At 52.9% G+C, this 12693-nt stretch overlaps 1 protein-coding gene across 16 annotated transcripts in view; it reads left to right on the forward strand.

Annotated features, from left to right (window-relative positions):
• Positions 1-295: 295 nt before the first annotated feature.
• The window catches only part of TPM1 (tropomyosin 1), a 29635-nt gene continuing 17237 nt past the window's right edge, over positions 296-12693 (forward strand). For 5 of the 16 annotated variants that reach the window (XM_075532025.1, XM_075532023.1, XM_075532033.1 and 2 more), the window contains exons 1-2: positions 306-547; positions 1365-1490. In XM_075532025.1, the coding sequence (XP_075388140.1) occupies positions 434-547; positions 1365-1490 (240 nt within the window). In that variant the 5' untranslated portion in view covers positions 306-433. Of the gene's footprint in view, positions 548-1364; positions 1491-1692; positions 1819-12693 lie in introns of all 16 variants that reach the window. The other 11 variants (XM_075532026.1, XM_075532031.1, XM_075532017.1 and 8 more) reach the window with 9 other exon arrangements.

Below are 12693 nucleotides of genomic sequence, written 5' to 3' on the forward strand. Positions count from 1 at the left end.
GCCTTGCCCCAGCCTGCCCGGGAGCCTTCTCCTCGAGGCGCAGGTTTAGAAAGAGGGCGGCCTCCTCCGGCCACCGCCTAGGCGGCTCGGGTCCCCATATATAGTCATATCCACCGTCAACTGGAAGGCCGGCACGCGGCAGCGAATGGGCGAGCGGCCCCCGCGGGAGGGGAGGGCAGGGGAGGGGAGGGGCGGAGGGAGGTGGGGGAGGAAAGGGGGCCGGTGAAGAGAGCTTTTCCAAAAAAGTATTGGCTGTCTGGAGGAATGCGGTCGCCCCCTTGGGAAAGTACATATCTGGGAGCCGCCGGCCGCTCCGCGCTCGCACTCCGCCTCTGCCCCCAGACCGTGCGCTAGTCTAGCCGCTCCGCGTCCGCACCCCTCTCCCGCCGCCGCCGCCGCCGCCGCCGCCCAGGGGCCCCCCGCGACCGCCACCATGGACGCCATCAAGAAGAAGATGCAGATGCTGAAGCTCGACAAGGAGAACGCCCTAGATCGAGCTGAGCAGGCGGAGGCGGATAAGAAGGCGGCGGAGGACAGGAGCAAGCAGGTCTGCGCCACCCGCGCGGCGGAGGCTGCGCCCCGGGGCCCAGCCGGCACCCCCGCCGGCACCCCTTCCTGCCCTAAGCAGCACATAGGGAGACCCCTACGCCTTGGGGGCGGTCAGGAGCACCCCTCTGGGAGGGGAAGGGTGGGGAGGGGAGTGGGGAGAGCCGGACTTGGCCTTATTCTAACTTTTTAGTCTCTTATGAGAAACTTCATTTCCAGGAACCTGTCCCCACCGCCTGCCAAGTCCACCCAAGTCCTAGAGGCGATTGATTCTCGGGCTTGGGAGTCCCTTCTGGAGGCGGTGGGGGAGGGGCGGTGATCGGTGCCTGGGGCTATCGGAGGAAGGGGGAGGGGGAGGGAGGTCTAGCCTTGAAAGTATTAGAAGTTCTTCGGGTCTGTCTTTCTTCTTCTACTGGGCTTTGGAGTGGGAACGGGTAACGTAACCTTGAACTAAGATGAAAACCTGGGGAAAGGAGAGATCGGGAGTCATTTCCAAAGAACAAAGATGGGATCGAGGGAGGCTACCGTCTGGAGCCTGGGGGGACCGGGGTGGACGTGGGGTTCCGCATTGAAGTCCGCTGTGGACTTGAACCCACTGAGACGTTGGCTGGACTCTCACCCTGGAGGAGATGGAGTGCGGGGTGGGCCAGGACACTGCTGTAGCAAGGGGTGAGAGGAGGTTACCTGGGGTCCCTTGAAGCCCACTTTGGTAGCGCCCCAAGCCTGAGAGCCCCAGCCAACCTGGCGTCCCTGTGTTGTGTGCATCTAACACCCGGTCCGTGCCGGCTGCCCGCGCCCGCCCGCCGCCGCTGTCCCAGCTGGAGGAGGACATCGCAGCGAAGGAGAAGCTGCTGCGGGCGTCGGAGGACGAGCGGGACCGGGTGCTGGAGGAGCTGCACTCGGCGGAGGACAGCCTCCTGGCTGCCGACGAGACCGCCACCAAGGTACCTGGGACGCGCGACACCTGGGCGCACAAGCGGCTAACTGTCTCTTTCTCTCTCTCTCTCTCCCCCACCCCCTTCCCTGTCTCTCCCTTTCTCTCTCCCGCTGTCCCTGTCCTTCTGGTTCTGTGCACCCACACCCCTCCCTTGCGGGATCACGCTGCCTGCTGCACCCCCTCCCCCCTCCCTCACGGCCAACTCCCAGCTGGAAGATGAGCTGGTGTCGCTGCAAAAGAAACTCAAGGGCACGGAAGATGAACTGGACAAATACTCCGAGGCTCTCAAAGATGCCCAGGAGAAGCTGGAGCTGGCAGAGAAAAAGGCCACCGATGTAAGTGCGCGCGCACACACACTGCTGCCCTCACCGCCTGCCCTGGTGGCCACCTGGGGATGCCGTGGGGGGCCACTGAGCAACGGAGGAGGGTCACCCCTTCCGCCTGGACACCTGCACCCATCCCTGCCATGGCCCAGAGCATGGATGCCAATGCTAGCTACTGCACACGTCCGTTTATATTTCATCCGTTCCTGTCTCTTTTCATCCCTCTTCTTTCCTCACTTGGGGTTGGGGGCGGGGGGGGGGGGAGGGGGGGGAGAAGAGAGGAACTAAAATTGGATGCTGGAGGTGAGCCTTGCCTCCCTGATGGCAGAAAACCCCCGAGGTGTCATTACCAAGGTTTGTGCAAACAGAGTGCCTGGTTTCACTCACTTGTGCCACCTCTGGGTGGGGTAGGAAGGCCTGGTTTGCGGTGCTGGGTCCAGATGGCCTGGTCTTTAACTGGAAGCAATAGCATGGTAGCACGATTCCTGAAGAGGCTGAGCTTGATGGTGGAGCGAAGAGACATGAGACCTCACAGCTCACTAACCCCCACCTCCAAATCCGTCACCATCCAGTCCATTCTGGCGCATTTCGACCCTGTAGGACCAAGTAGAACTGCCCCATCGGGTTTCCAAGGCTGTAACCTTTATGGAAGCCAAACTAGCAAATCTTGCACCCCCCCAGAGCAGCTGGCGGGTTCAAATCTCTGGCCTCTTGGCTAGCAGTCAAGTGCTTGACCAACTGCTCCACCAGGGTTCCTCTGTCTCACTAAGGAAGCCTTAATCCCCCTTGTAAGATCTGCCTGAGAAGATGATACTTGCTTGGGTCTGCAGTCTGGGCACTAGCTCCAGAAAGTAAGCAGGGAGTTATATATAGCTCAGTGCTTTATATGGTATAGTGAGCTAGCTACCCCTGCCCCTCCTGCTGGCCCCACCCCCACCTGTCAGCCCTCTGACAGCCACTACATAGTTTCAGGGGTGATGCACACCCCGCCCAAGTCCTGGCCAGCACTTTGTCCAGTGCCTGCCTTCTCCACCAATTAAAACCAAGGCAGGCCTTGGAATTACCAAGAGTTGGACTTTGTTTCACACCGTTACTGGCTTCTATACTAGATGCCAATTAAGCCCAGAGGCTCAATTAGGAAAGCATTCCTTGGGAAGTTGGGAACGATTCCAAGAATTTATGAGCGTCAGAGAAAAGATTTGATCAGAAGTTGATCTACTATGTGCAAGGCAGGGTTCTTTTTTGGTTTTTTGGTATGAAAAAGAGAAAAATGTAAATTACCAGAGGGTCTGGGTTCTCTTCATCAGTAAAGGTTGTTGATGGTGTGAAAGGTTTGAAACATCATTTCTGAGTGTGCCTTATGTAAAGGAGAGAGAAATGCAGCTAGAAGACATCGGGGATCTGATAATAAGAAGTGTTATGTTCAGTTTCCTGGAATCCAGATTCCTGGGAAATGGGGGGTGGGGGTGGGGCACTGCTTTAGCAAAAACTTTAAGTTGTAAACTACCTGACTTAGTAAGAGCTACAAAACAGACCCAATGCCATGCCTGCTTTATGTCGTGTCAATCAGATGTCTGCCATGGCTATGGCTGAACAGAGGGTGTCTGTCTCCCCCAAATTCCCCAGCAGGACCTCCATTTCTCTTTTTTCAAAAGAGCCGCTGATAGATCAAGGAGAGATATTCCATATAAGGGAAAGAATGCAGAGAATTTGAAAATAGCCTGTGAGACTGAAGGCAAAGGAGGAAAAATGCTGCTCTAATTCTTAAGGAAAAAAAGACAATAATTATAGTAACTATGGAGTGCTATCAGTCCTATTGAGAAGTCTAGTTTAAGGGAGTGTTGGAATGGGGTGGGGCAGAGTGGAAAAGAGGCTATTTAAAGCCAGCTTGGGGGGGTGGTGCGGGCTAACAGGGGAGGGCAATTCTTGGAATAAGTTATGATTCCTTTTTCCCCCTGGAAAACTATCCCTAAAAGGGTAGACTTTTATGGTAGAATATTGATGCTATTCCCCGAGGTTGTTTGGAACCTTCAGGGATATTGACGAAGTTTGTAGAGAAATGGTTCCTGAATAGTTAAGAGTCCAGACTCAACGAATAGGAAAAAGATATCACTAGAAAACGTGGAAGAGCTACACAGAGGTCAGTCAGTGTCCTAAGAGAGAGTCCTATCCATTGGGATTAGGACAGTTCACTGTCATGCCTCACAAATACGTAGACATATTTCCCTGTCAGTCTTGTCTTCTAATTTAACAGCATACTTTACAAATCCTGTGGCGGAAGGTTACACATTGGGCCGCGATCCACAAGGTTCGCAGTTTGAAGCCATGAGCCCACTCCGCAGGGCTAAGACGGGACTTTATCCTCCTGTGAGCAGTTGCCGGCTCAGAAATTCACAGGGGCAGTCCTACGCTGCCCTACAGGGTTGCTGTGAGTTGGCATGGACGCAGTGGCACCGAGGTTTTGGCTGTGGGTGTTGTTATTCCAGAAGTGGGTTCTTTCCCTAGCCTTGGTGTACATGTGTTAGCCAGCACTGAGTTCCCTCCACCTGTGGTGATCCATAGGGCTTTCCCTGGCGGGGTTTTCAGAAGTAAAGCATCAGGCTTTCTTCTTTATCCGAAAGCTTATAATCCAGGCGGTAGCCTACCTGGTAGGTTTACTTCTCATTGTATTGCTATTGTTGTTGTTGCACGTAAGTAATCTGATGGGTCTTGGCTCCATTTCCTCTCCAGTTCCCAACCCCTGCCCCACTACGTGTACTGTAGGTGCAGTTTGCAGCGTCTGAGTCTTTAGGCTGGAGCCCTCTTGCCGCGCTGGGTTATGCGCTTGGCTGCTCACTTCAAGGTCAGCAATTCAAAGCCACCAGCTGTTCTGCAGAGGAGAAAAGGAGGTTTTTCTACTTCCTCCCCTTGCTATGACAGTCTTTGTTTTACTTCATGAATCTTGTTAGATTGGTATACCTTGTTCATTGGTATAATTAAGATTGTTTGATGCATGACATCCACGATAGATAAACCCTTTGGAAATAGTAATGGGAATAATGATTTCCTGAAGGTAAGGGAAGAGAAGGGGAGAAGGGGGAACCCAGAGCAAGGGTGACTTTAGAACCCCACTTGAGGGGAAGGAGTAACAGAATGATAGGTGAATAGAAACATTTGATGGTGTAAGATAAGGCAAATAATAAGGGGTGGGGGAGGGGCGGATAAAGGGGAGCTGTTATCAAAGAGTTCACGAAGAAAGAAAATGTTTGAAACTGATGGTGGCAGCAATTGTACAATTGTGCTTGATCTAACTGAATTATGGAGTACTATAATATCTGTAAGAGCTCCCAATGAAATGATGGGGTTTTTTTTAAAGGGAATTATAGTCTCCGAACCCTAAAGGGGCAGTTCCACCTTGTCCTTTTGGGTCACTATAAGTCAGACTTAACTTGACAGCAGTGAGGTGAGGAGGAATCATTTAAAGCTCCCTGTGGCTCTTCACTTGTTAAACCAATGGTTCTCAGTTGACTCTTAGGAGATGTTCCAAACCCAAACCCTAGGCTGTATTGCTCACGCACTGCCATTGAGTCATAAGAGCAGATGCTCCCTGGGGTTTCAGAGACTGTAAATCTCCATGGGAACAGAGAGCCTCATCTTCCTCCCCTGGAACAGCCCATGGGCTGAGGGGTTTGAACTGCCAGCCTTGCAGTCCAATGCTTAATCCACAGCACCACCTGGGCAGGCGGTTGTAAACCAATTAAGCCAGACTTTCCGCTCGCAGTATTTTAAAAACCCAGATGATTCCAGTGGGCAGCCAGGGCTGAGAACAAACATCCTAGACTCTTGTATAATGACAGCAGCATGAAAATGAACTCACCTGAAACAGACCTTCCCAGAGGTTTGAAAAGCAGGACATTAAGTCACAAATTGGCTGCCTTAGAACATGTTCACATGTCCATCAGTTTCCCTGGCTCCTCCAGAGGACCCCAGATGCCCACCCTCCATGTAAGAGGTCCATGCTCTGTGCAGGTTAGGGGACAGGTGGGCCCAGGTGAGCTGTGGAAACGAGGTGAGAGGCGCCCCCTACAGGTCATGAGGGCTCCTGCTGGGCGTGAGTCGCCATAGAAAGTGAGTCAGGAAAGCAAAGTTGTGTTGTTAAGGCTTTAGAAGAGGAGGACAGGGTTGTCAAGCATGTTTTTTCTTCCTTATCTCTACAGAGAGAGAGAGAGAGAGAGAGAGAGAGAGAGAGAGAGAGAGAGAGAGAGAGAGAGAGAGAGAGAGAGAGAGAGAGAGAGAGAGAGAGAGAGAGAGAGAGAGAGAGAGAGAGAACTGCCTAAGGGCTTCCCGTAAGGAAGCTAAGGAGAGAAAGCCCTGAGTCTCAGGAGGCATCACAAAATGGAGCCCCAGAGAAGGGGCTGCAGAGGATGGTTCTGAGATTATGTCCACTCTGGTTTCCAGCCAAGTCAGGCGCTCTCTCCTGATTTCAGTAGCCTCTCACAGGTTGCCTTTAAAAGGCTTCCCAGATCAGTCCAGGATCCGCTAGATTCCAAAAATGTCCCAGACGCCGGGCTAACAGAAGAGGTTGTAAGTAGAAGGGACTCTTGATAAAATCATTTAATCAATTTTCTGATGGAAGTGAACCCCACAGAGGCTAGCTTGCCTGTGATCATGCAGCAGTGACCAGTCCCAGCCTGACCAATTTCAGTCCCTAATTTTACTCAGACTCACGGTGCCACCACGTGTCTCACCGTGGAACTGCATGCCAGAGAGTTTCCAATGGTTGGGATCTTTTGGAAGTAGACTGAGGCGCTCTGGGTAGCTTCAAACCTTTAGGCAAGACCCATCCACCTTTAGGTGAGTAGCCAAACTTATTCCCTCTTGCAGCACCCACAGGCTCTTGACTCATAAGGGAGGACTTATGTGGTTATTGATTATAGGTAAGACTTCATTATTAACCATGTGCAGGGCTTGGGCTGAACACTTTACATTAAGTACTCCATAATCCTCTTAGCCATCATATGGATAAGATATTCATGTTATCCCAATTTTTCTTTTAAAAAAAATCTGCCATCGAGTCGATGCATATACCCTATAGGGCAGGGTAAAACAGCCCCTGTGAATTTCCCAGACTGTAAGTCTTTACAGTAATAGAAAAACCTTGTCTTTCTCCCCATAGGCGGCTAGCAGTTTCAAACCGCATACCTTGCAGTTAGTAGGTTGCTGCTTGACCACTGCATCCCCTGCGCTCTTAGACCAAGTCTAGAGAAGTTAAATTATTTGCTCAATTGCATAGCCAGCCAGCAGGGAACAATCGATCCTTAAAAAAAAAAATAGAATCACTGCTCTGGAGTTGATTTCAACTCCTAGTGACTAAAAGGACAGTGTTAGAATTGCCTTTGAGTTTTGGGTTAGCAGAAAGTCCAAGGGGCTGTTGGTGGTTTTGAACTGCTCTCTTTGCCTCTAGTAGCCTAATGCCTAGCCACTAAGCCACCAGGCCTCCTCAAGCTGGTCATGTCATTGGGTGGTTCTTCTAATGAAGAGTGTATTTAGAACGGGGGGGGGGGGGAAGCGGGGGTGTGGTGGGCGTTAACCACTGTGCTGTCATGTGTTTGGGATTTTCTTGTCGTGAGCTAGGAAGGAAGGGGGTGCTGCGGCCAGGGCCTTGTTGTGACCTGCCCCCTGTTATTAGAGGCACTCGGGTCCCCAGCCCCTCGCTTGGGCTCGGAGTCCCAGGCCCGCGAGCCCAGCGCCGCGTGGCCAGCAGGGGGCGCCACCGCCATTAGCGCGCCGCGCCCGTTGCCACGACAGCGCGGGTTCGGGCTCTGGAGGAGGGAAAAGACGGGAAGGACGCTGGGAAGTCCAGTGAGGTCTTCGCCGAGGGCCTCTCCGCCTGCCGGGCCATCCCGCCAGGTGCTCCGGCGTCAGCCCCGCCCCCGCGCCCGCCACGCGCATGCGCAGTGCCTCGGGCGGTGGCAAACCCCCGCGGCCGCTCCCCGCCCGCCCCGCGCGCGCCCCAGCCTGCGCTTCGTCTGCAGAGGCCGCGGGGCCGCCACTTCCGGGCCGAGCCTGCGCCGCCGGGGCGCCGCGGTCGCGCAGAGCTGCTGGGCGGAGCGGCCTGATCGCAGCTCCCGGCCTCGCCCGGCGCGATGGCGGGGAGCAGCTCGCTGGAGGCGGTGCGCAGGAAGATTCGGAGCCTGCAGGAGCAGGCGGACGCCGCCGAGGAGCGCGCGGGCAGCCTGCAGCGCGAGCTGGACCAGGAGAGGAAGCTCAGGGAGACCGTAAGGGACCCACCTTGCACCCCCTCGGAGGCGGCCCCGCTGCGCCGGGCAGGGCGCTCGGGAGCCCGCCTGCCCCCGCGCCTCCACCTCCGCGGTGCACCTGGCGCACCTGGGCCAGCTGGCCGTGCGATCTAGGGAGGGCCCCGGCCAGTTCTCCTCTGTCCTGCCACCTGGCTGGTCTAAAGTAAATGCCCCCGGGGCGAGCAGTGGTCGTGTAGAGAAGGTTCTGGAAGCAGCCCCCTCCCAGGAAAGGGATGTCTTTCCGGGTTGGTGGCGTACAGCCTTGGCCCAGGATCCCCCGGGATGTGCTCTTGGCGCTGCTGCCAGGAGCTACTCCCTTGCCTTTGAGAAGGGCCGCCGGCAAGCCTTCCGTGAGGACCTATTGCAGTTGGGGGACTGAGGATGCTAAACTGCCCTCCGCCATGACCTTGTGCTTTACCTGGAGCCTGTTTGTAGTGTCTGAGACCTTGACAGACAGGACGTGGTGGAAGAACTATGTGTATAGTACGCACCCCTTTCCTTTTCTTAACCTTAGCCCCCTCCCCCCAAGTTCATTTATACAGATAGATAATCCTTTGTTACTGAGGCCAAGTTGGCTTACGGTCAACAATTACCGGGTGTATTCCGTTTGGGGCTTCTCCCTCCCCCTTGTTGAATGTACTACCTGGCTTCCTTCCTTTCTCCTGAGGCGAATGTATTAGGAACGGGATTTCAGAGGCAGTCTAGGTATTTGTTATTTGTTTATTTTGAGCGAGAGTGTGTGTGTTTAAATCAGGCTACTCAAACACCTTGAGAATTTTATGGCAAAGGGCAATATGGTGCCCAGCTGTGCTTAACACATGGAGCTGTTCTGGGCTGAGTAAACCATTCTGTTGAAGTAATGTTTGTAATGGCAATAAGACTGACCACAGAAACTCAGAGACCTGTTTTGCATGAACTACAAAGAGGCAAAGAATGGGCCCCCTTGAAGGTCTTCCTAGACTAGAAGGAATTTCAGACACAGCACAGACAAGAATATGGACATCGATACCAAAAGGTAGTTCTCCGTATTTGCTTTAGAGGACACGTCAACTTAGATCTCATGGCTCTCTCAACTTGGATGGGTGATAAATTAATTTTCACTCCCTCTCTAGCTGGCTAGCAGCTGCCCTTGAACCATGAAAGCTGATGGAACATGATGGATAAGAACAAGAACTCCGGGCCCTAGCTGCCGAATTTTAACTCCTGGCTCCACAAGCTGTGAGATGTTGAACAACTTACTTAACCTCTCTGTGCCTCCGCCTTTTTATTTTAAAATGCGGGTAGTGATAACGTGCTACCCGATGGTGTGCAGGAGAGTCAGCTGCTGGTAAAATTGCCCTGTACTTGGTTGGCATCACTGCCTAGTGAAGGGTTTGAGGAATGGCCTGCTCACGTCACTCATTCCTTCATCTTAAAACAGTGTCGGAGGAGCCCGCCGAATCAGCAGATTTCCTTTTAGAACGTGATTGGCGAGAGGAGAGGTGCAGACTGGAAAGAGCTGGGGGGTGCATTGACCCCTTGTGGGGCTATGTGGCCTTGTACCCAAATCCAGACTCGCTGCCACGAGTTAATTCAGACTCTGAATTATGGGAGCGGAAAGCGACCTTGAGGTTCACAGCCCAGTGTTTATCCCGCTGCCCGCTGCTGGCTCCTTGAGACACATTATTGGTTCTTGGCGGACTGATTGAAGTTAGGCGCCGAAGATAAATGTTATGGAAGGCACATGGTTACTTTATACTCACCTCCTGTTCTGTGCATCATTTTAATAACCTTCCTCGTCCTGTGCCAGTCGGCAAAGACAATGCTTTCATTCTTTGCAAAGCTTGATCGTCAACAGGGTTTAAATGCTTCCTTTTTTCTTTAACTTCTGGAAGCAGTCTATTTGGATGATTGGATACAGAGTTTTGTAATAATGCATCCATTGAGGACCTGAGTCAAGCCACTGAAGAGGGAATTTCACATTCAAGGCTCTCCCCGAGCTGACACTGCAGTTTTGCCAGGCTGACAGTCTCAGAAACCCCCGGAGCGCCGGTCTCTTCTGCCCTATAGGTCACTCTGTGGCAGTGAGTTTGTCTCATCTCAGGTCGTTTCTTGGTGGTTGTCAGAGTTTAGCTTGGGTTGTGAGTTAGCCAGCGGTCACCATTTCTCTTGGCAACAGAGATAAAGGTTCAGTGACAAATTTAGGGACCAGTGCAAAAATATATATATATTTTTTTCTTTTTTTACTTGCCTGTATGCCAGCAGACTGTCAATGTTCAGAGGGACTGCCATTCACAGGCCCATGCAGCCAGCACTTACCGTCAAGACAATCGCTACCCCTTATTTCCTGTTGGTTTGTTTTGCCAACCCATGTGGACCCTTCAAAAGACAGAAATGTGGCTACTTCGCCTGGTGTAGTTCGTGGTTGATTCTAGGTCTTCAGACCCTCTAGGGCAGTGGTTCTTGACCTTCCTAATGCCGCGACCCTTTCATACAGTCCCTCATGTTGTGGGGAGCCCCAACCATAAACTTATGTTCGCTGCTACTTCATCGCTGTCATTTTGCTACTGTGATGAATCGGGCGAGCCACAGGCTGAGAACCGAGAACCGCTGCTCTCGGGTTTTGTTTGGCAGTGAGAAGAAAGAACAGATCAAGCCTCTTTTCTGGGTTTGTTGTTCTTTCATGCCCTTGAGTCAGTAAAACAATAGGGTTTCAGGCTTTCCCTCCTGCAGAGCTGCGTGTGGATTCAACCCCTTTTCCATTAGGCACCGAGCACATGGCACAGTGACACCAGGGCTCCCTCTTTTCGGGGTTCCAGCAGACAGAGAGAAGAAACAATAGAACCAGGAGGCTCAGCACTGATGACTTTATTTAACCAGAGGAAAGTGCCGGTTTGCACAGCGCCCCTGCCCTCGCTCCCGCTTTCAGAGGAGAGGCGTTGGTGGCGGACTGCTGAGCCTGGCGCTGTGCTGCCCCTCGCCAGGCGGCCGGAGCTGCAACACACGCTCTCCATTTCTGCTGCTCTCTCCAGGAGGCAAGGCCGAGCCACCACGGTGCCCTGTCCACCTCCCTTCTCCCTCCTCAAACAAACAGACCTCATAAATTACAGCCTTGGGCACAGATAGACAGCTGTGTTTATCTTTTATCCATGGGTGTGCCCCTGAATGTCACCAGTGGATCCTTGCTTCCCGCCGTCACCACCCCTCCTCTTTCCGACCATAAAAGGGCAGAAGTGCTTGCCTGTAGTCACTTGGCCTTCTTACACAGCAAGTTGAGCAAAAGCCTCACACTGTAACTACCGTTTGCATTAAACACAAAAGGGCCAACCTATGATCATTCTCGGCTCCACTCTGCCAGGCAAGGTTTTTAAAATGTAGTCAAGAGGATTGATTTTTAGGATATTGTATTATTTGTTATTCTCCTCTCAGCATTTTTTCTTAATGGTTGTAACTGGAATCTACCTCCCCAACCCCCGCCTTTTTTTTTTAAAGTAAAAATCATTTGCTGGCTATTTTTAATTCCTTTGCATTGGTGAAAGCATCTGACTTTTGTTAAACGTCTAGGCTTGGTGAACACCCCCCCCCAAAAAAAAAAAAACAGATTTGGCATCATGGCTTTGTTGCCTCAGGTGGGCAGGAGCCAGCATGGCACCAGGTTCTCTGAGTAGGGACCAGCACAGACGCCAGAGATACTGCAGGTTTGCCTCCAGGTATCCATCTATTGCCGCCAGGTCAGCTTCTCAATAGAGCAGCCTACTTGGAGGTCTGTTGTGGTTCCCAGGACATACAAAAGTTAGGCTTCCACAATCCTGTCTTCCTGAGTCTTTCCTATTGTGGAGCAAAAGCTTGCGGTGTTGTGAGAGTCAGCCAGTATGTGGCACAGAGTTTTTGGAGAGCACTTGCTGCTGAGAGACTTGCTTTGGGAGCCAGGCGGCCACAGAGCTTCAAGTTCAAAACAAAGCTGCAGCATCTGTGGAGCACAAAAGGTGAAGGGCAGTCAAGCTGTTAAAAAGCCACGCCCTTCACAGCCACCCCGATGCTGTGGAGTCGAACTTGACTCCTGGCAGCCCTAAAGAGAGTGTGTCTGAGACTCTACATCGTCACAGGAGCAGATTTCCTCCTCCTCCTCCCGCCTCAGAGCCGCTGGTGGGTTTGAACCGTGGCCCTGGGGTGAGCAGCCCACCGCTCACCTGGCTGCATGAGCAGAGCCCTCTGCTGAGTGACTGTGGGGCTGGCGCGGGGCAGCTGCTCCCCCAGAGGACGCTGTGAGGTCGCCTTTACGACAGAGCAGCCTCTCTTCTGAGCAGCTCCTTACGTGTTGGGACACAATAGCACTTTTGAACTGAAAGACTAAGCTGGCAGGGCCAACACACGAGCCCTTGTCAGAGGGACGCTAGGCCAGCCCAAGAAGGGTGGTTTCCAGGCCTAGAAACCATTTTCCTCTGGGGTCTTGACCTGCCCAAATGTCTGAGTGTTTATCTGCTTCCAGTAACAGGTGGGCTGTGTGGCTGTGAGCTGTGACCAGTGGCAGCAGGTAGACGATGACCCAGGTGCCGTGATGGCAGAACCCCCCTGCCATCTAGTGTATTCCAACTCAGGGGACCTTCAGAACATAGCTAACTAGCCTTTG

Source organism: Tenrec ecaudatus, chromosome 14, assembly GCF_050624435.1.
Source record: "Tenrec ecaudatus isolate mTenEca1 chromosome 14, mTenEca1.hap1, whole genome shotgun sequence".
NCBI lineage: Eukaryota > Metazoa > Chordata > Mammalia > Afrosoricida > Tenrecidae > Tenrec > Tenrec ecaudatus.